At 43.5% G+C, this 19113-nt stretch overlaps 1 protein-coding gene across 3 annotated transcripts in view; it reads right to left on the bottom strand.

The window, feature by feature from the left end:
- CYP3A43 (cytochrome P450 family 3 subfamily A member 43) overlaps positions 1-11116 on the bottom strand; it is a 45546-nt gene extending 34430 nt beyond the window's left edge. For all 3 annotated transcript variants that reach the window (XR_012432229.1, XR_012432230.1, XM_065541695.2), the window contains exons 1-2: positions 10673-11116; positions 6445-9144 (exon numbers count right to left, since the gene is read on the bottom strand). Coding sequence is in view for 1 of the 3 variants with exons in the window: in XM_065541695.2 (XP_065397767.1) it covers positions 6445-6515 (71 nt within the window). In the remaining 2 variants the exon portion in view is untranslated. The remainder of the gene's footprint in view (positions 1-6444; positions 9145-10672) is intronic.
- Between the last annotated feature and the right edge of the window lie 7997 nt (positions 11117-19113).

Below are 19113 nucleotides of genomic sequence, written 5' to 3'. Positions count from 1 at the left end.
GGAATGGAACAGGAATTAAAAGAAATTAAAGAGCGTGTAAGAAGAAACTCAGTTGTATGTAAAAAACCCAACTTCCCCTGAAAAACAGAAAGAGCTGGAGTCTTTTAAAAACTAACTGCCTCTTTTTCTGAGTCTAGTGAGCCTTATCTCTCCTCCATTCCCAGGCATTGTGAAGACCCTGTTTCCCTAGCTGTGCAACTGCAAGGTCACTAGACAGATAAACTCAAGTTGCAAAACATGTGATTCCTTGAAAAGTAAGAAATGATGTAATGCATGATGTAAAATGAATAACTGTATTTGTTTCTCGCTTCTATAGTATGCTTCCCTCTGCACAGATCTCCCCTCTCCCATGAAATGCTTAAAAGGTAACTTAATTCTTTGTTCAGGGCTCAGTCCTCTGGATGTTAATCCGACTGGGCTGGTGCACCTAAATAATTAATAAATATCCTCCTGAACCCCATCGGTCTCTCTGATTCCTTAAAATCCCACTACATTTCAATCCTCATCTTTTTTGCTGCCTCCTCTGTGAGACCCCAAAAAGTCACAATGATTAACTAAAAGCAGCTAAAATCTGCATGATCCCAGTGTTAGAGTGAATGCTTAATAAATGTTCCCAAATTTGAGTGCTCTTAAAAGGTTCAGGCTGGAATTCTTCCAGGGCATTTCATTCATGCATATCTATTTAGTTAATTGATTCTTTCCTGATTTGGAAATTCTCTTTCTAGGTGTATTAGTCCATTTTCACACTGCTATAAAGAACTATCTGATACTGGGTAATTTATGAAGAAAAGAGGTTTAATTGACTTACAGTTCTCCATGGCTAGGGAGGCCTCAGGAAACTTACAAACATGGTGGAAGGTGAAGGGGAAGCAAGGCATGTATTACATGGAGGCAGGAGAGAGAGAGAGAGAGAGAGACAGACAGACAGAGAGAGAGAGAGAGAGAGAGAGAGAGAGAGAGAGGAGATGCCACACTTTTAAAACCATCAGATCTTGTGAGAACTCATTCACTATCATGAGAACAGCATGGGTGAAACCACCCCCACGATCCAATCCCTCCCACCAGGTCCCTTCCTTGACACATGGGGATTACAATTCAAGACGAGATTTGACTGGGGACACAGAGCCAAACCATATCACTAGGCAAAAAAGGTGAGGTGTTTTTTTTTTTTTTCCATCTTTTGAACTGATAATGCATTTGTGCATCACTACATCCATTGAATTACAGAGGGTCACTGAGACCCTTTGGTGACACTGTCTTTCTTGTTTTCTCAGAGCTGTTTATGCTTTTTCTTCCCTCTAAACTCTGACCTTGTTTTAGGATCTGGCCATTCTTAAATATTCCTGCACAGAGAAGCTTTGGAAGAATCATAGTGTTCTTATTTCTACAGAATGGCTTCCATTGGTTTCATAGAAATGTGAGCACCTTCCAGCTACATGCAAATCTCTGTGGCCAGATGATTTGATTTATATAAACTACAGTAAATGTGATTGACCTGTCTGTTCTCTGAATGGCACTATGCAGAGGAACCTATGACTAAAGAATAAATTTCAAGGCTGTTCCTCCTCTTGTGCAATCTGGCCCTCCAACTGGTGATCCTTACTTGATAAACACAATGCCAGTCGTGTCCACTTTTTTTTTTTTTCTCAAAATGATCAGTCACACAGCAGTCAGTTTACTGCTTCTGTACATCAACTACCTCTGCAGGAAAACTCATTAAGTCTGGTGCTCCTTATGGCAGGCCTGCCTGAAACTCATCTTTGATGGGTTATGTGTGAACTCCATCAATTGCAGGTTCTGGATCCTTGCAGAACTTCCCACTCTGGTGTTACTGAGGGATGGAAGACCGGAGGAAAAAGAGAGGCTGCATCCCACCAATTTAACCATGCAGCTGCTGGTGCCACAAAGTAGGCCCTATAAAGGTAAATTAGGAAAGTGTGGCTGAAAACTATGGTGTGCATAAATAGTTTTAAATGTCCTATATGTGCTTTCAGCTGAAAGAGAGGCCTTCCAAAATTCAGGAACATTTCTGTTGATAGAAAAGATGCACTGTGCTACATAGCATAAGTAACCATAAAATATTCCAGACAGTTGAATTAGAAACTTGATTTCTCTTCTTTGTAGGTTAGCTTTTCTTAGATCCTATTTGGTACAAATAAATAAATCTTATAAAATGTGATAAAGCTGAAAAACTGCATGAAGAGAATGTGTTTGAAGGACCCCACAGTGGCACCTTGGCCAGGCCCAGCTGTGAGCTTGGTTCCCTCTGTGGGGATCTTTTCCTACTCATACATCACAAATAGCCCCTTGGGTTGGCGCTGTGGCTCACACCTGTAATCCCAGGACAAGGCAGGTGGATCACGAGGTCAGGAGTTCAAGACCAGCCTGGTCAACATGGTGAAACACTGTCTCTACTAAAAATACAAAAATTAGCTGGGCATGGTGGCACGCGCCTATAGTCCCAGCTACTCAGCAGGCTGAGGCAGGAGAATCACTTGAACCTGGGTGGCAGAAGTTGCAGTGAGCCGAGATTGCACCACTGCACTCCAGACTGGGTGATAGAGTGAGACTCTGTCTCAAAGAAAAAAGAAAAATAAGGACACCTCTCTACCTGCTCCATGAGGCCAGGAATATCATCACCAATGAAGGATGTATCCTCTGGTACTAGAACTTAAAGGGCAGCAAATATTTAAAATCCAAATTGGTTTTAAAGTCTCCTGTCTTTTCAGACTGCTAGCACATTTCATATGAGGGGAGAAAGAAATCTCTTTGCTGATGCTAAGCTCCCAGAGACTGGAAGGACAATGTGACAGAAAAGAAGAGAGTGTTGAGATTTCCTCTAGATCTCCTCTGCTCTAAAATTTCATCATCTAGAAGTAAATTGTGGCCAGGTGTGGTAGCTCATGCCTGTAATTCCAGCACTTTGGGAGGCTGAGATGGGTGGATCACCTGAGGTCAGGGAGTTTGAGACCAGTCTGGGCAACAAGATGAAACCCCCTTATCTACTAAAAGTATAATAATTAGCCAGGTGTGGTGATGCATGCCTGTAATCCCAGCTACTCAGGAGGCTATGGCAGGAGAATTGCTTGAACTCAGGAGGTGGAGGTTGCAGTGAGCTGAGATCGTGGGGCTGCACTCTAGCCTGGACAACAGAGTAAGATTTCATCTCAAAAAAAAAAAAAAAAAAAAAAAGAAGAAGAAGAAGTAAATTGTTGTGCATGTTACAGGGTGGAGGAATTGAGTTTCAGGACAGAGGGCATTTCCAGGCCAGGGGAACAGAAAGGAGAGAAGAGCTGAGTTTAAGCCTCCCATGAAATCTGGGGTGCCCTGTGGTGCCTTAAGTAAATGATGCCCCGTGGGTGAATGGGAGTGGGGAAGAAACCATTTATGCCTATCATGAATGGGCAGTCTTTCTACATATCTCTATATCTCTTTCCATAGACACAGAATACAGAAGTGAAGGTAATGAGATAAGACCTCCTAGAGTCTCCCTTCTGCCCCCAAAATGCCTGGAGCTAAAGAAGTAGGTGAGGTTCCCACTGAACATGATTTCCAGTTGTTTATAATCCATTATCTGCCCACGGTAAATTCTGGTTGATTAGTCCAGGTAGATCAAAACTCATAGTCAATCATAAAGTATCCCCAGGATTGAATGATGTCAGCAAACACTCTCAGTAACAGAAATTGGAAGTTGAATGAAGAGAGGGTGGATAATGTTTATTTACTCCTTCAATGGATCTGTGTAACATCTGTAGGGTCAAGAGAACATTCCTCTATGGAGGTTTGGTACTTGAGTCTGAGAAATGAACTGACAGTGGATCATTTAATAGGAGATAATCCTTATAAATTTATCTCATGCATGTGCATGGAAGCCTTGAAAGATATGATATTCAAAGAATGGCCTGATGATTGAAGCTTAAATAGCATTCTGAAATACAAAACTGTAGCATCTTATGATGGGAAGTGGGTAACACAAGATATGAGACAGTGAAGGGAGAAAAAGCATGATAAACAAAAATCATCTTATTATAATGTCTGTCAGGCATCAGTGCTCCAAAGAATAAGTATTCTCAACCTTTAGTCTTCCTTCCTGTGAGTTAATATTCTTTTTTTTGTTTGTTTGAGACGAAGTTGCCCAGGCTAGAGTGCAATGGCACAATCTCAGCTCAATGCAACCTCTGCATCCCGGGTTCAGGCGATGCTCCTGCCTCAGCCTTCCAAGTAGCTGGGATTACAGGTGCCTGCCACCATACCCAGCTAATTTTTGTATATTTAGTAGAGACAGGGTTTCACCATGTTGACCAGGCTGGTCTTGAACTTCTGACCTCAGGTGATCCACCCACCTCAGCCTCCCAAAGTGCTGGAATTACAGGTGTGAGCCACCATGCCTGGCCTTGCTAATATTCTTTTTGATGAGATTATAGGGAGGGGGCTCAAGACCATGGCTTTTTTTTAGGAGGTCCTTCCTTTAGGTATGAGAACTTCAGAGAAAGCCCCTCCCTGTATTTTAGGAGAAATAGCAGGGTTGGGAGACAGGAGAACATAAGAGTTACCTTCTGAAGCCTTTCTGAGACCTTTCAATCTCCTTTGGTTCAAAGTCCTCAACATGCCAAAGTGTCATATTTTGGGGTTTCATTTTTGGAACCCCAATATACCCCTGTCATAAATGTACATACTAAAGCTGAGTTGGTGCTAGTGGAGACGACAATTGAATTGGTAGCTGAGTCGCAAGGGATCACATTAAACCAGTCTGAACCAGTCTCACATTCCTAGCAATGTCAATCCAGTTAAACAGCTGTGCCTTATTTCAGGAGGTGGTGTTGCAGCTGTGCTGTCATGAAAGTTAGGTCTGTTAACTTTGGTGCAGTTAAACAGGTACTTAATAAAAGGTTGTTCTACCAAAGCAAAAGAAGACCAAAAGTTAATCATTTAGCAGACTAGTTTCTGAGTTCACAGGGCAGCCAGATAAAAAGATTTCTAGATATTGGTTTTGAAACAGCTCCAATTGGAGTAGAGGCAGGCAATGTTAATCTGACAGATTTTTCTCTCCTATAGCTTCTTGGGGCCAGATCTGAAAGACTTTAAGTTGTTGCAATTTCTCTGGAGTCTGCTCTATCACAAAGAATTCTGCAAAAATCACAACCCTTCCTGCCTTTTTGGACCAAACCAATGTATTTCTTAAATGTATTTGATATCTCATGCCTTCCTACAAGTATAAAACCAAGCTGCACCCTGACCACCTTGGGTACCTGTTCTCAAGACCTCCTGAAGGCTGTGTCATGGGTCATGGCCACTCATATTTGGCCCAGAATAAATCTCTTCAGGTATTGTACAGAGTTTGGCTCTTTTTGTTGGCAGCATGAATTACTCTTTCTCTATTGCAATTCCCCTGACTTGATGAATGGGCTCTGTCTAGGCAGGGGGCAAGGTGAATCCTTTGGGTGGTTACAATTAAAATCCATACACAATTTTACATGCATATGCACTGGAGGCCCACAATATATGAGACTAAAATAAGGACTGAATGATTAAAGCTTAAATAGCGTTGTGAACTAAAAACGGGGGAGCAGCTTCTGATAGGGAGTTGCTGACACAAGTTATGGGAGGGTGAGGGGAGAAAACGCATGATGAACACATGTTATTTTATTATGGAGATAAAGTCTCTCAGGTAGCAGTGCTCCAAAGAATAAGTATTATCAAACTTTTTCTCCTTTCCTGTGAGTTAGTCTTCTGATTGATGAGATTATTTGGAGAGGCTCAAGACAATTGCTTTCTTTTTGGAAGATCTCCCCTTAGTCAGATAAGAGAACTTCAGAGCAAGCCCAACCCTGCACTTTCAGGAGGGAAAGAATGGGGGATGGGTCGACAGAAGAAAGTCAGAAGTTCTGAAGGAATTTGTGAAATCTTTCAGTCTTCTTGAGTCCAAAGTACTCAGCATGACAAAGTTTCATTTTTTTTTTTTTTTTTTTTGAGAAGGAGTCTTGCTCTGTTGCCCAGGCTGGAGTGCAGTGGTGTGATCTCGGCTCACTGAAACCTCTGCCTCCTGGGTTCAAGCGATTCTCCTGCCTCAGCCTCCTGAGTAGCTGGGAGTACAGGCGTGTGCCACCATGCCCAGCTAAATTTTGTATTTTTAGTAGAGACGGGGTTTCACCATGTTGGTCAGGCTGGTCTTGAACTCCTGACCTCATGATTGGCCTGCCTTCGCCTCCCAAGTGCTGAGATTTCAGGCGTGAGCCACGACGCCCAGCCTAAGTTTTATATTTTCAAATGTTGTATTAAGAGCTCTAACAGATTAATAATATTTTATGTGTTCATAGCATTTGGCACTTAGGTAACCTCCCCTCCATTATCTCTTTTATTTTCAAAACAAATAAGAAAAAGATGGGCCCAATTAGCACTTCAGGTCTTAGAGTTAAGAGCAGACATGCCTGCATAGTTACTCACATATAGAGGAGTACCAAGCTGGTAGCCACGAGAACCCATGTTTCCATGGCAAAGTTTGGAATGAGATCCATCACCAGTTTTCTTATTCAACTCTGTCTTCTGAGTTTTTCTTTCAGCTGTGTGCTGCTCTTTGCTGGGCTGTGCACACACAGTTTGCTTTCTCTACCCAGAGGTGATTCAGTTAATGTTAACAGGGATATTTATGTGCTGGGGAAGGAGGTGGGTCTACAGCTGCAGCCAGTAGGAAAGCCACTTATGTTACTCCTCGTGTGGAGGGATTTGGGTACCCTTTTCAAACTGACAATTGGCAAATAATTATGGCTGTCCTTATTTTGGCCTCCTTTGATTTCCTATTCTGTGAACAATCAATCAGTAAACAAATCAATCGCTGCTATTGGTAAGCCCAAAGGTTATAGATTCTCAGAAACCTAAAGAAAAATACTTCTGCAAGAACATCTGCCCAGCAACTGCCTGTCGAACCTCAAACTGATGTCAGCTTTGTTATTGATCTTTATAGCCAAGGATAATCATTCCAAAACAAATATGTAATTCTCCTCATTACTTTTTTAAACTTTGTCTTACTTTACCTACCTGAATATGCACAGAGTCTACCCTGGCACACATGTTCCCATTGCAATGCTTTATTCCCAAATAAAAATAGTTATTTTTGGAAAACCCATCTCTATTTGTTATCTAGGTTGTCAAATTATGCCTCCAGGTTAACAGACAAGAAGGACTCCCTGTGCCTCAAAAGCAAAAACAAACCCAAGAGGCCATGGCAGGTTTAGGTGATGGTCATGTTCTCTGTGTTCTTAGTAAGTGTTGCAAAACCTATTTTTCTGTAGCCAAGTCAAATAACATTTTCTGAAAAAATCTGTACCTGGGAATTTTCCAACTGCTCACCAACAGATCATGTGGTAAGAACTAACTGGCCACCTTGGAATAGCCAATTAAGAGACATGTGACTTGGGGCTTAAAGGCTGTCCAATCAAGACTCTGTTCTTAACTCCTCTTCCCTGCCCTGTGGTTTTTAACTTTATAGCTCTCCACCTCCAAGGCTGCATCTTCTCAATCTGCAGACTGTGTTTTGTAGAAAATGAAGCTCTCCTTCTGTCCTCCACAGATCCCACAGTCTTTGCTAGTATTTCTTGGTGATGAGGAAGGGATCAAAATTGGCTCCCAAGATCTTCTACTTTGTGCCATCTGGACTAATCAATGCATTGGCACCAGCAAGAGTGCTCTAAGCTCAGTTATCTTCCTGGCCTGGCTGTTTTATGGAAAAATCAGTAAATCCTCTCACATCCAAGATCTCCCATTTAGGATAAGGTCTTGAGGTCTTTATTTTTTTTTCAGGGAACCTGCCCTTCTGGCTCTATGGCTACCCACTTTTGGGGTACGCTTGCACTTGGAGGGGCATGCTCATGTTTCCTGGGGTGCATTCATGCTGCATCAAGCAAGCTCATGCTTCGCAGGATACTCCATGCTTCAGTGTTGCAAGGACTATCACACTTTATTTGCCCTTGAAGGGACTCCTTCCTAAGGTGAGGGCTATGCATAACCTAGGTTCTAAGGCCATGGTCTCTAAGGGCTGCCATCAGGTAATCCGGTGGCTCTGTCTCTGACCAATCACTGTCAGGTACTCTGGAAGTTTTTCAAGTTTAAAATTTAAAGGTAAAGGCTCGATAGAAAGGGATGTGAGAGATACATCTAAATTGAACTCTGAAGCATGCAATGAGGACAAGAGGAGTCTGGATGTCTCAAAGACAATAAAAGGCTTTCTTTCAATCTGCATTTTTGAAAGTTTCAAACACAATTGGGACTTTAGCTATGTTTTAATAGGAGACTAACCTGAAGACTTAACCCATGTCTCAGAAAATCTGAAAAACTCGAAGACCCTAAAATGGAGAGTCCTATATCTTCCTGCTGCCCCATTTGCGTTCTACCTCCACTTTTCTCTTTTTACCACCACTGTCTTTGTCTGGAACATTGCAGGGACCTGGCAACTTGGTACTAGCAGGGGCCATTGAGCCCCTCTCACTCCTCCATGATGACTGAAAACTGGATGGGTCTCTCATGAGTTTTGGACTTTCCACTTGATTGACAGCTGTCAGTTTTGTTCAACTAGTTGTTCTCACTCCTGGATAAAAGGGAGTGAAAGAAAGTCTCTTTCTTTGAGACTTACTGTTTCTTAAGAATGGAGAATCACTCTGTATTTCTCCTCCATGAACATATGAATGAGTATGTACGCTATTTCTCCCATTAATCTCCTTTGTGGGTGATTTTTTTAAGCAAACCTGCAGAGGAGAAAGGACAAACATTTTTCTTGGCCTCTGCAGTTCTGTCCCTGTGCGCAGGACATCAAAGCCATTCTGTTCTTTCAGAAGCCTCAGTGAAGGGAGCCCAAGCACTGGTAAGTCAGCAGAAAAGTAAGAATTTCTTTTTCTTTTTTTTTTTTTTTTTTTGACAGAGTCTCACTTTATTACCCAGGCTGGAGTGTAGTGGTATGATCTCAGCTCACTGCAATCTCCACCTCCTGGGCTCAAGTGGTCCTTCTATCTCAGCCTCTCAAGTAGCTGGCACACGCCACCATGTCTGGCTGAGAAAAGTAAGAATTTCTTTCCAGTCAGGCTCCTGGCCTTTCATTCTGGGAGATCCACTTGGGCAGATGTCAAGAATTGCTCTTTGTCTCCTCTGCAAAATCTTAATAAATAGAAGAAAAGGATTTGTGTGACTAGTACTGGGTGCAACAACTCTAGGGTACTGTCTAGTACTTTCTCTTATGAATAATCACATTGTTCGATCCCTTTTTCCTCTAGAAACAGTCTTTTCCTTTGTTCCTGTATTTCTGTGTTGTTCTGTCATAAAAAGGGCTACAGGAGTGTAGAACATGGGCCTGAAACTCCTATAAACCCACTTGTTGGAGCTGGCTCTGCAGACTGAGCAGCTGGTGCTTCTGAAGAGCACACCTGTTGTTCTACACATGTCCAGTGCTCGGGGGAGTTTCTCTTAAGAAGCCCCATTCCTGTGGGTATTTTGCTTTCCTAACCCTTGTGGCTTGGTCAGTCCTGGGAAAGTCTAATCCCAGGAGAACCTACCCAGTGCCACATATCAACAGGCCTGGATTTACTGGTTTTGGTGTCACTCAAAAGGGTACCTTCAGTTTTTAAAAAAATCAAAGCCTAGATAAAGTGTTTATAAGGGATAGGTCCTCAGGTAAAATAGACTGACTTCTTTTTCAGAACTATTAATAGTACAGCCAAATATTAAAATGCTTTCTTTGGCTAGGTGAGGACGCTCACGCCTGTAATTCCAGCACTTTGGGAGGCTGAAGCGGGTGAATAACTTAAGGCCAGGAGTTCAATATCAGCCTGGCCAACATGATGAAACCCCATGACTATTAAAAATACAAACATTAGCTGGGCGTGGTGGTGCATGCCTGTAATCCCAGCTACTGGGGTGGCTGAGGTGATCAAGAGGATCACTTGAGCCTGAGAGGCAGAGGTTGCAGTGAGCCGATATCACACCACTGCACTCCAGCCTGGGAGACAGAAATAGACTGTTTCAAAAAAGAAAAGAAAAAAAACAAAAAAACAAAAAAAAACGTTCATCACCCTATCTGAGAGCTCCATCCTTAATTCAGTAATCGAATCAAGAAATTTCCATAAAAAGATAAGAAAATTATGGAGAAGACATCACAATAATATTACCGGATCCTTGGGGTGTTGCTTTTATGGCCTAAAACCTCTGGCCAGTGGCACCTCTGCCCAAGTTTTCTTGGACTTACGGGGCTTGTTCTACCTACTGGGATTGGCAGGCTGCATTCAGCCCATGCTACCAGCCTGGATCCCATGCCTGCCAAGGGTGAGTCAGGAATGGAGCCAAGAGGGGTGTGTGAGCAAATGTGGGGTCAGGCCACTGCACAGGCAGACACTGCAGCTGCTGCAGTGGCAGGCAACTCTGGGTGCTGGCATGGGCACTGGCTCTCTGTGAGGCTGTGGCTGGACCAGGTGCACAGCAAGTAGTTTCCCTAGCTAGAACTGGGGGATGCAGTGGTGCCTGCAAGCTTGGAGACACCAGGCACTGCAGGATACCAAAGAGTCACAACCCTGTTTTGGGGAGCTCCCAGGTCTGGCTCCCGAGGGACTGCAGCTCTTTTCTCCTTCTCTTTGCCTGCAACATGGTGAACAAGGGGCATGTTTCAGCCCTGTTTGTGTTATAGCTCTTTTACCTCTGCCATTCAGTGGGTCCTGAGTTCTTGTCCTTCAACCAGGAAGAATGAGGTATGCAGACAGGTGCAGGGTAAGCAAGGTGAAGAGGAGCATTATTGAGCAATAGAACAGCTCACAGGAGACCAACAGAGGGTAGCTGCTTTCCACAGTCAGGGTGTCCCGATGAGTGTTCAGCTCCTGGCAGAGAAGAGACCCTGGATTGGAAGGCTCCTCTCTGCAGGTAGGTCATCCTGTCATCTCTGCAGCTCTCAGCAGAGAGGAGGTTTTGGAGTGGGTTGCTCCTCTCTGCAGCTGCTAGTCTGCATGTCTCTGCAGGTCTCTGAGGCTCTCAGCAGAGAGGAGGCCCTAGAGTGGGTAGCCCCTCTCTGCTGCTGGTTGTCTAAATGTCTTCTGCTATCAGTAGAGAGAGTAGTTCATCTCTGTAGCTGCTCTTCCTGATGTCTGTTCAGCTCTAGCTGAGCCTGGGGCTTTTATGGGCCCTAGAGGGGAGGAAGTGTGCACTGATTGGTCCTTGGGAAGCCATGGGAGGGCTGGAAAAAGAATCACAAGTTCCCACTCTGGTCAGTGGGACTGGCAGCCCAGCCCCCAGCCTTCAGGCCCTCCCTGACCTGAAGGTGGGGCCTCACCGAGGACACACCTCCTTCTACCCAGGAATCTGTCTGCCTCCTGCTTCCATTCATGGCACCAGGGCTCAGCCTGACTTTGCTCTGAGATTTGAGAGGGTGCTGACAGCAGGGAGAAGCCAGGGAGCAGGAGCAGGCACTTTGGATCCTGTGAGGGTAGGGGGCCTCCCTCGGCCCCCAAGAGTACAGGGATGCCTGAGTCTGCAGCTGGTGGGTGGCTGCAGCTGTTCAGGGTAGGGGGGATGGGGGGTGAGGAAAGTTGGGGGTGGGTGGTAGGGGTTGGGTTGGGGAGAACTTCTGCCTGCTCCATGGAGCTGGAGGCCTGGTCTGCAGCTGTGGTTTGGGTGGCTGCTGCAGCACCCAGGGAGCTCCTGCCCCAACTTGGAAGGGGCAGGGCTCCATGGAGTGTGCAGCCCCGCCTGCCACCCTGTTGCAGCTGGCATGATGGCAGTGGCAGGCTGTCTGGAGCAGCCACTGCCATCAATAACCTTTGTACACTTGTTCCCAGTTATAGAATTTATGCAAATAGATCTATAAAAATAAATGTACTGACCACTTTAGGACAAATATTAGAGAGACCACAAAAAACTTTGCAGGACAACCAGAGTTTCTAAATTTCTTAGCTTAAATGGTTTTAACAAAATGCTCAAGTTTTATACAGTTAATTGCTACAGTCTGTAACTAAAACCTAGATTACAGTAGTTCAATGCATACAACTGACAGATAAGTCAATTTTGTAACCTTGCCTTTCATGACAAGTCTTTTGACTTTTGTTTTTTGGCTCTTTTATTACTTAAAAATGATTTTGAGGATTGATGAATGCCTTCCCACCTCTATTCCTGTCTGGCCTAGAACATATAAATCAGTTATTACTCTTTTGGTTTTAAGTCCTTTGGCCATAAGAGCCCCATGGAGGGACAGGGTGGACTTGGGGCAGACAGCCACACCATCACAGCAATGATGAGACCAAATAAAAGTTTGCCATTGATGTTGGCTCTGGAAAATCTTGGCCCAAATAAAGGAGAATGTAAACCAAAAACAAAATCCCAAGCCCCCTCCACCAACTAAACAGACTCCCTGTTAGCTAAGTGGACGCCAGAGGAACCCAAAAAACTGAATTCCAGGGCATGGTGAAAAGGGAGGTCCAGCATGCCTCATTATACTCCCTTCTTTGCTTATTGTCATTAGACTTTCTTTCCCAAAGGTGAAAGAGAAAGCAGCCCCTTCAAAAGATTCCACACCAATAATGTCAGTTATGAGCTTATCCTCCCAGGTACAGAGTAAAGATAAGACGAGATTAATCCTTCCCTCACCATTCCCTGAGAGATCTATTTCCTCCATTACTTTTTCTTTAAATGTTCACCTTATCATATGACAAGGCACTAACTAAAGTCTCACAAGTATGTAATCATTCATTTCATAGCAGCCCCTCCCCATTTTTAAAGGAAAATGTATCAATATTAAATCTCTGAGAACCTCTTTGGAAAGAAAACCGGCCACAGATGCATGTGTAACTTACATTTTTCTTGGGCAGGCACTCAAGCTGGCTCAATAATCCTCGGTGACTGAGAGTTATGCCTCAGTCTCTCATTTTGGTGAAGGTTGAGATGACAAAAGCCCTTATGGACTTGAACCTCTTAAGACTAACTCCCCTGTGAGCCGGCATGGTCAGACAAAGCAGAGAATGCTGCTTGCTGCTTCATGTCTTAAGCCCTAGCCTTTTTGACTAGCTGCCAGATGTGAACCAACAATCAGGCCCCCAGGTAACAGAGACCAGAGACAGATGTTCTCACTTGGCAGCAAAGCCAATTTCTCAGGACATACAATAGACAAAAGAAAGATCTCATTTGATTTTTGTCTGAGAGATACACTGCAAAGTTTGTCTAAACAGATGCTGGTCTGCTGAGAATTATGAAGTTGCTGGTCTGCTGAGAATTATGAATTCACTAGTCTGTTGGGTAGGCTTAAACGACAGGCTTATAAAAAGACCTCATGCCTGTGTTCTGCCCTACAATTCTCCTCTTTCTGACAAATGACAAAAAGACGAAGGAAAACAAAGACCATCTCTGAAGGGGCAGGGACCAGAAATGCAGAACACTCATAGCAAAAATAAAAACACTAGACGTTGTATACCAAGAACAAGTTTACAAAAAGGTTTTCTATTGCTAATCTAGTTTGGAAAGAAACATGAGACAAGTAGTGATATTACCTCTTGTTCAACCTGGTTCCACAGGCAGGGATACAGGAGACAGACTGGGTAAGAATTCCTACCTTTCTCCAGCTTCGTCAGGTCTCAGGGTCTCTCAACGGTAGCTTCAGAAGGGGCAGAGTGACTTTATTTCCTAGTTGTCTCATCAAAACTGTAGGAGGTGGAGAGAGAAAACTTCAGTTCCTCATCTAGAGGCTTAGTATTTGAGTCTGAGAACCTGACAATGGATTGATAAACAGCAACTGTCATCTCAGTTACTTGGGAGGCTGAGGTGGGAGGATGATTTAAGCCCAGGTGTTCTAGGCTGCAGTAAGCTATGACTGCATCACTGCACTCTAGCCTGGGTAACAGAGTCAGACTCGTGTCTCAAAAAAAAAAGTGCATACACATGTATGAAATGCATACACACTGGAGACTCACAATATATAGACTAAAATAAGGACCAGGTGGTTGAAGCTTAAATAGCGTTGTGACTTACTAAACATTTAAGGGCTTCTGGTGGGGAATTGGTGACACAAGCTGTGGAAGGATAAGGGGAGAAAATGCATGATGAACAAAGGTTATTTTATTATGGAGATAAAGTGTGTCAGATAGCAGTGCTCCAAAGAATAAGTATTATCAGCTTTCTACTTCTTTCCTGTAAGTTAATATTCTGTTTGATGATATTATTTGGAGGTGCTAAAGACAACTGCATTCTTTCTGGCAGGTCTTTCCTTAGTCAGATAAAGGAACTTCAGAGAAAGCCCCTCTCTGTACTTTTGGAGGGAAAGTAGGGGAGGCAGGAGAAGGTCAGAGAGACCTTAGTTCTGAGGCCATTTCTGAGATCCTCCAGTCTCCTTTAGTTCAAAGTACTCAGCTTGCCACAGTGCCCTGTTTTCAAGTGTTTTGTTATGAGCCCCAACAGATCAATAATGATAATTTATGTTTGTGGCATTCAATGCTTAAGCAACTTCCCCTCCATTATGTCTTTCATCTTCAAAACAAATAAGAAAAATAGGCCTGATTAGCACTAAAAGTCTAAAGTTACAGAGCAGATGGCCTGGACAGTTATTCACAGGTAGAGGAGCACCAGGCTGGTAGCTGGGAGAACCCACATACCCATGGCAAAGTTTGGAATGAGATCCATCGCCAGTTTTCTTTTTCAAATCTGTCTTCTGAGTTTTTCTTTCAGCTGTGTGCTGCTTTTTGCTGGGCTGTGCATGTAGAGCTTTCTTTCTCTGCCTAGAGGTGATTTAATTAAGGTTAACAGGAATATTTATGTGCTGGGGAATGAGGTGGGTCCACAGCTGTAGCCAGTAGAAAAGCCACCTATGCTCCTCCTCATGTGGAGGGATTGGGATGCCCTTCTCACATTCACAGTTGGAGAAGAATTATGACCACCTTTATTTTGACCTCCTTTGACTTTATATTGTGTGATATCAGTAAACTAATTGGTATTTGATAAGCCCCAAGAGTTATAGATTCTTATGAAAAACTCATGTGAAGTCATTGGCATTCAATCTCTAACCGGCCCTTATCTTCATGGCTGCCTTCATCCCAAAATACTTCAAATCCATCAAAATAATCCACACATACACATCTTTACCCAGGAAGTTTCCACTGCCTAGAATTTCTCTATATTCCCTAGAAGACTCCTACTCATCCTTTCAAACCCAGATCAGATAGATTTCTTTTTAAGTTTTTATTTATTTATGTTTCTTTTCTTTGATACAATATATCTATATTAGCCTGTTCATGCATTTCTCTAAAGAAGTACCTGAGTCTGGGTAGTTTATAAAGAAAACAGGTTTAATTGGCTCACGATTCTGCAGGCTACACAGGAAGTAAGACTGGGGAGGCCTCAGGAAACTTACAATCATGGTGCAAGGTGAAAAGGAAGAAGGCACGTCTTATATTGACCAGAGAAGGAGGGGGGAGAGAGAGAAGAGGGAGGCGCTACACACTTTTAAACAACCAGATCTCATGAGAACTCACTCACTATCATGAGAACAGCAAGGGATAAGTCTGACCCCATGACACCCAATCACCTCCCACCAGACCCCTCCTCCAACATTGAGGATTACAATTCGACATGAGATGTAGGTGGGGACACAAATCCAAACCAAATCAACACCCATATAATAATTTATTTTATTTATTTTTTTGAGACAGAGTCTCACTCTGTTGCCCAGGCTAGAGTGCAGTGGCACAATTATAACTCACTGTAACCTCAAACTCCCAGGCTCAAGTGATCCTCCTGCCTTAGTCTCTGGAGTAACTGAGGATACAGGTATGTGCATCAGCACACCTAGCTAATTTTCTAATTTTCTTTTTTTCTTTTTCTTTCTTTCTTTTTTTTTTTTTTTTCTGTAGAGACTGTGTGTCTCACTATGTTTCCGAGGCCGGTCTCAAATTCCTGGCTTGAAGTGATCCTCTGGCTTTGGACTCCCAAAGTGCTGGGATTACAGGGGCGAGCCACTGCACCAAGCCAAGACCTCTTCTATTAGAGGCTTTCTCTGATTTAGGAATCAGACATGACTGCTTTCTCCTCTGGGCAACTTCTTTCCCCCTCCCATGGTTCTATTATTGTCTTTCCTCCTCTCCAGCACCGTGCTGGTTTCCACACATGAGTGGTGGTGATCCCTTACCAGAGCATGAGCTTCTTAAGGACAGTTTGGGTATTATCTACCACTGTGTCTGTAGGCCCTAGCTGAGTCCTTTACACAGAGTGGGCATCCAGAAAGGTTTGTTGAGTTTCGTTGGGTTAGATTGCTGCATATTGCAAAACTTTTCCTGGGACTCTTTCCCTAGGACTCTGGTGACCAAGCCACTTTCCTGAATGCAGCAAGAGCTTTTGGCTGGGCCTTGGCTGCCATTCCTGTACATTCAGAATGATCCACCATGATTCTGTTGTCAAGATGGCCTGTGATGGAGACACAGGGAAGGAGAAGATGAAGATGATGGCTTCAGTGAGAAGCAGCATATTGTGCTGCTTCCTGTGCACTCCCTCAAATGGTTCTGCAGAAGGTGGAAAGCTAGAGAAGCTCCTGACCAAAGAATGCCCCTCTTTCTGGAAATAATGCATGTCTGGGAACAATGGGTGTGAAAGGAGAGAGAGGAGGAGGAGAACAATTGCCTGGATTGCCAGGTGGACTCCAACCACCTTAGCCACCAGGGATGTGGCTGCTGTCACTACAAGCAGCACATACAACATCAAGGACTCCAATAAGATGATTTGAGCTTCTTCTTTGGGGTAGTAGGGGTCAGAACAGACAAATTCTGCTTTCTGAAGAGTGAAATATTTACCCCAGGAGCTGTTAAGGATGAGACCTGCAACAGCAGTGCTGTCATCTGAGAGCCCCTCTATGCCTGCTTGCCGGAAGAGATCCTAAGGCTGAGCCTTGGGAAATGGCATTGGCTCATTATCATCACTGACCCACGTTCTGTGTCTCCTTGCCCTGAGGAATCATGAATTATGTGACAAGTAAAACCTCAATATTCTTAAAAGTCAACAGAAATACAGCCCTAAACTCCTGGGCTCAGGTGATCCTCCAGCCCCAGACTCCCAAGTAGCTGGAACTACAGGCATGCATCAACACGTCCAGACTTTATATTTAATTTTGTAGATATGGGGTCTTGCTATAATGCCTAGGCTGGTCTCAAAGTCCTGGGCTCAAGCAATCCTTCTCTCTCAGCCTCCCAAATTACTGGGACTACAGGCATGAATCACCGAGCCTGACGTTGATAGAAATTCTTAGTAAAAAGGATGACTTTTAAATATTAAATCCAGATTCTCAAGCAGTATGGTAAACTATTTTTGAAAAGCTATATACAATTAAATTAATGTATGTTAAAACTTGCAAAGTAATCTTGAGTAGATACTATACATTTTAATTATATAAACAGCCATTGACTTCTGAAAAGTCCTGTAACCCCTCCTAATTGAACCCAGCCTGTGAAATGATGGGAAGAGGCCTTCAGGAAGCATTATTTATTTATTTATTTATTTATTTATTTATTTAGACAGAGTCTTGTTCTGTGGCCCCTGAGCTGGAGTGCAGTGGTGTGATCTTGGCTCACCACAACATCTGCCTCCTGAGTTGAAGCAATTCTCCTGCCTCAGCCTCCCTGGTAGCTGGGATTACAGGTGCGTGCCCCTGAGTCCAGCTAAGTTTTGTATTTTTAGTAGAGACAGGGTTTCACCGTGTTGGCCAGGCTGGTCTTGAACTCCTGACCTCAGTGATCAGCCTGCCTTGGCCTCCCAAATTGCTGTGATTATAGGCGTGAGCCTATAATCCTGGCCTATGCTTTTGCTTTTAATAGGTCATCTTGGCTACAAAGAGCAGTGCAAATGGGGAGCTTCTCAAGTCCCACAGCATTTTGACCATAGTTTTAGCCTCAATCCTATCAAGTCAGCAACACTGTAACTTCCAATCTCAGTTGAGTGGAGGGCAAGCAAATTGCTGTAGAGACTGAGAAGCGTCAGCCTGTAGATGCCTGGGAGCTGGGCTAGGGACTATCTTCCCCTTCCCAAATGTGCCGCAAGCCTGCTTTCTCCCGCACTGAGCCCCCTATTTGTACACATGTACAGAATGCTTACAAAGCTTCCGTTAAGTCACAGATAGGATGAAAACCATCTCTACCCTCCTCCATTCCCATGCAGAAATCCTACTTCAGAGAAGGAGTTGCATATTGAATGCATGAGTCCTAGAAATAAGACTTAGACGGTCTTGTTTAACATCAATCAATGACAACTGTTCTTTAAGTTCATCAGGGAAAAGATCCCAACTTTTCTATAAAGGTAACACCACATTATTTTTAATTTTAAAGTGACATGAATATATTTTTCTAAGAGACAGATAGACAAACACACCCACAAACACCCACACATACATAAATGTCAGATTAAAATTTAAAATTAAATACCTTAAAATTTGTGGCCAAGAACCTCAATTCAACTGCAAATCACTCCTTGAACACTTACTGAATGCTTACCATGGACAATGTCCCTGGCAAGGTACTATTTGAATTTTATGAAAGAAATAAAATGAAGTGATATTTTTAAGGGAGTGAGGGCAGACATACTTCGATATAGAGAGAAATTAGTAAATGAACATGAATGATTTAATGACAAATATGAAATTAGGTGATGATAACAGGCTGCAGTAATGAATAACAAAGCAGAGGACTGAATGGGTCCTGGACTAGATGGGGAAGGCTCTTCGGAGGAGCTTGGGGATTGAACCAGGACATGAAGGATGGGAAGAGGATGTGGAAGAGAGAGGAAAGAACATTCATAGAATTATTGCTCGGTTGAGAACTAGCTTGGCTTGTCAGCAGGAAGGGTCCTGGAAGGTGAGTTCTAACAGTCGGGATGACCCTGACCTGTGGGAGATTTTCCACTCTGGAAGAAATGTCTTGAATTAGTGATTCTCAAAGTTGGTTTCACATGAGAAGCAATGGAGAGGATGTTCAGAGCAACACCGTGGGGAAAGTATTTTAGAATCTCTGAGATGACACAAGCATTGTGAATATTTAAAACTCCCAAGTGGTCACAATGTACAGCTAGTGGTTGAGAACGACTGTCCTCAGAAATCTTCTGGAAATTCTCTTTTACATTTTTATTTAT

Source organism: Macaca fascicularis, chromosome 3 (genome assembly GCF_037993035.2).
Source record: "Macaca fascicularis isolate 582-1 chromosome 3, T2T-MFA8v1.1".
Taxonomy (NCBI): domain Eukaryota; kingdom Metazoa; phylum Chordata; class Mammalia; order Primates; family Cercopithecidae; genus Macaca; species Macaca fascicularis.
Note: the sequence above shows the minus strand (reverse complement) of the source record. Positions and strands in the feature narration are given on the sequence as shown.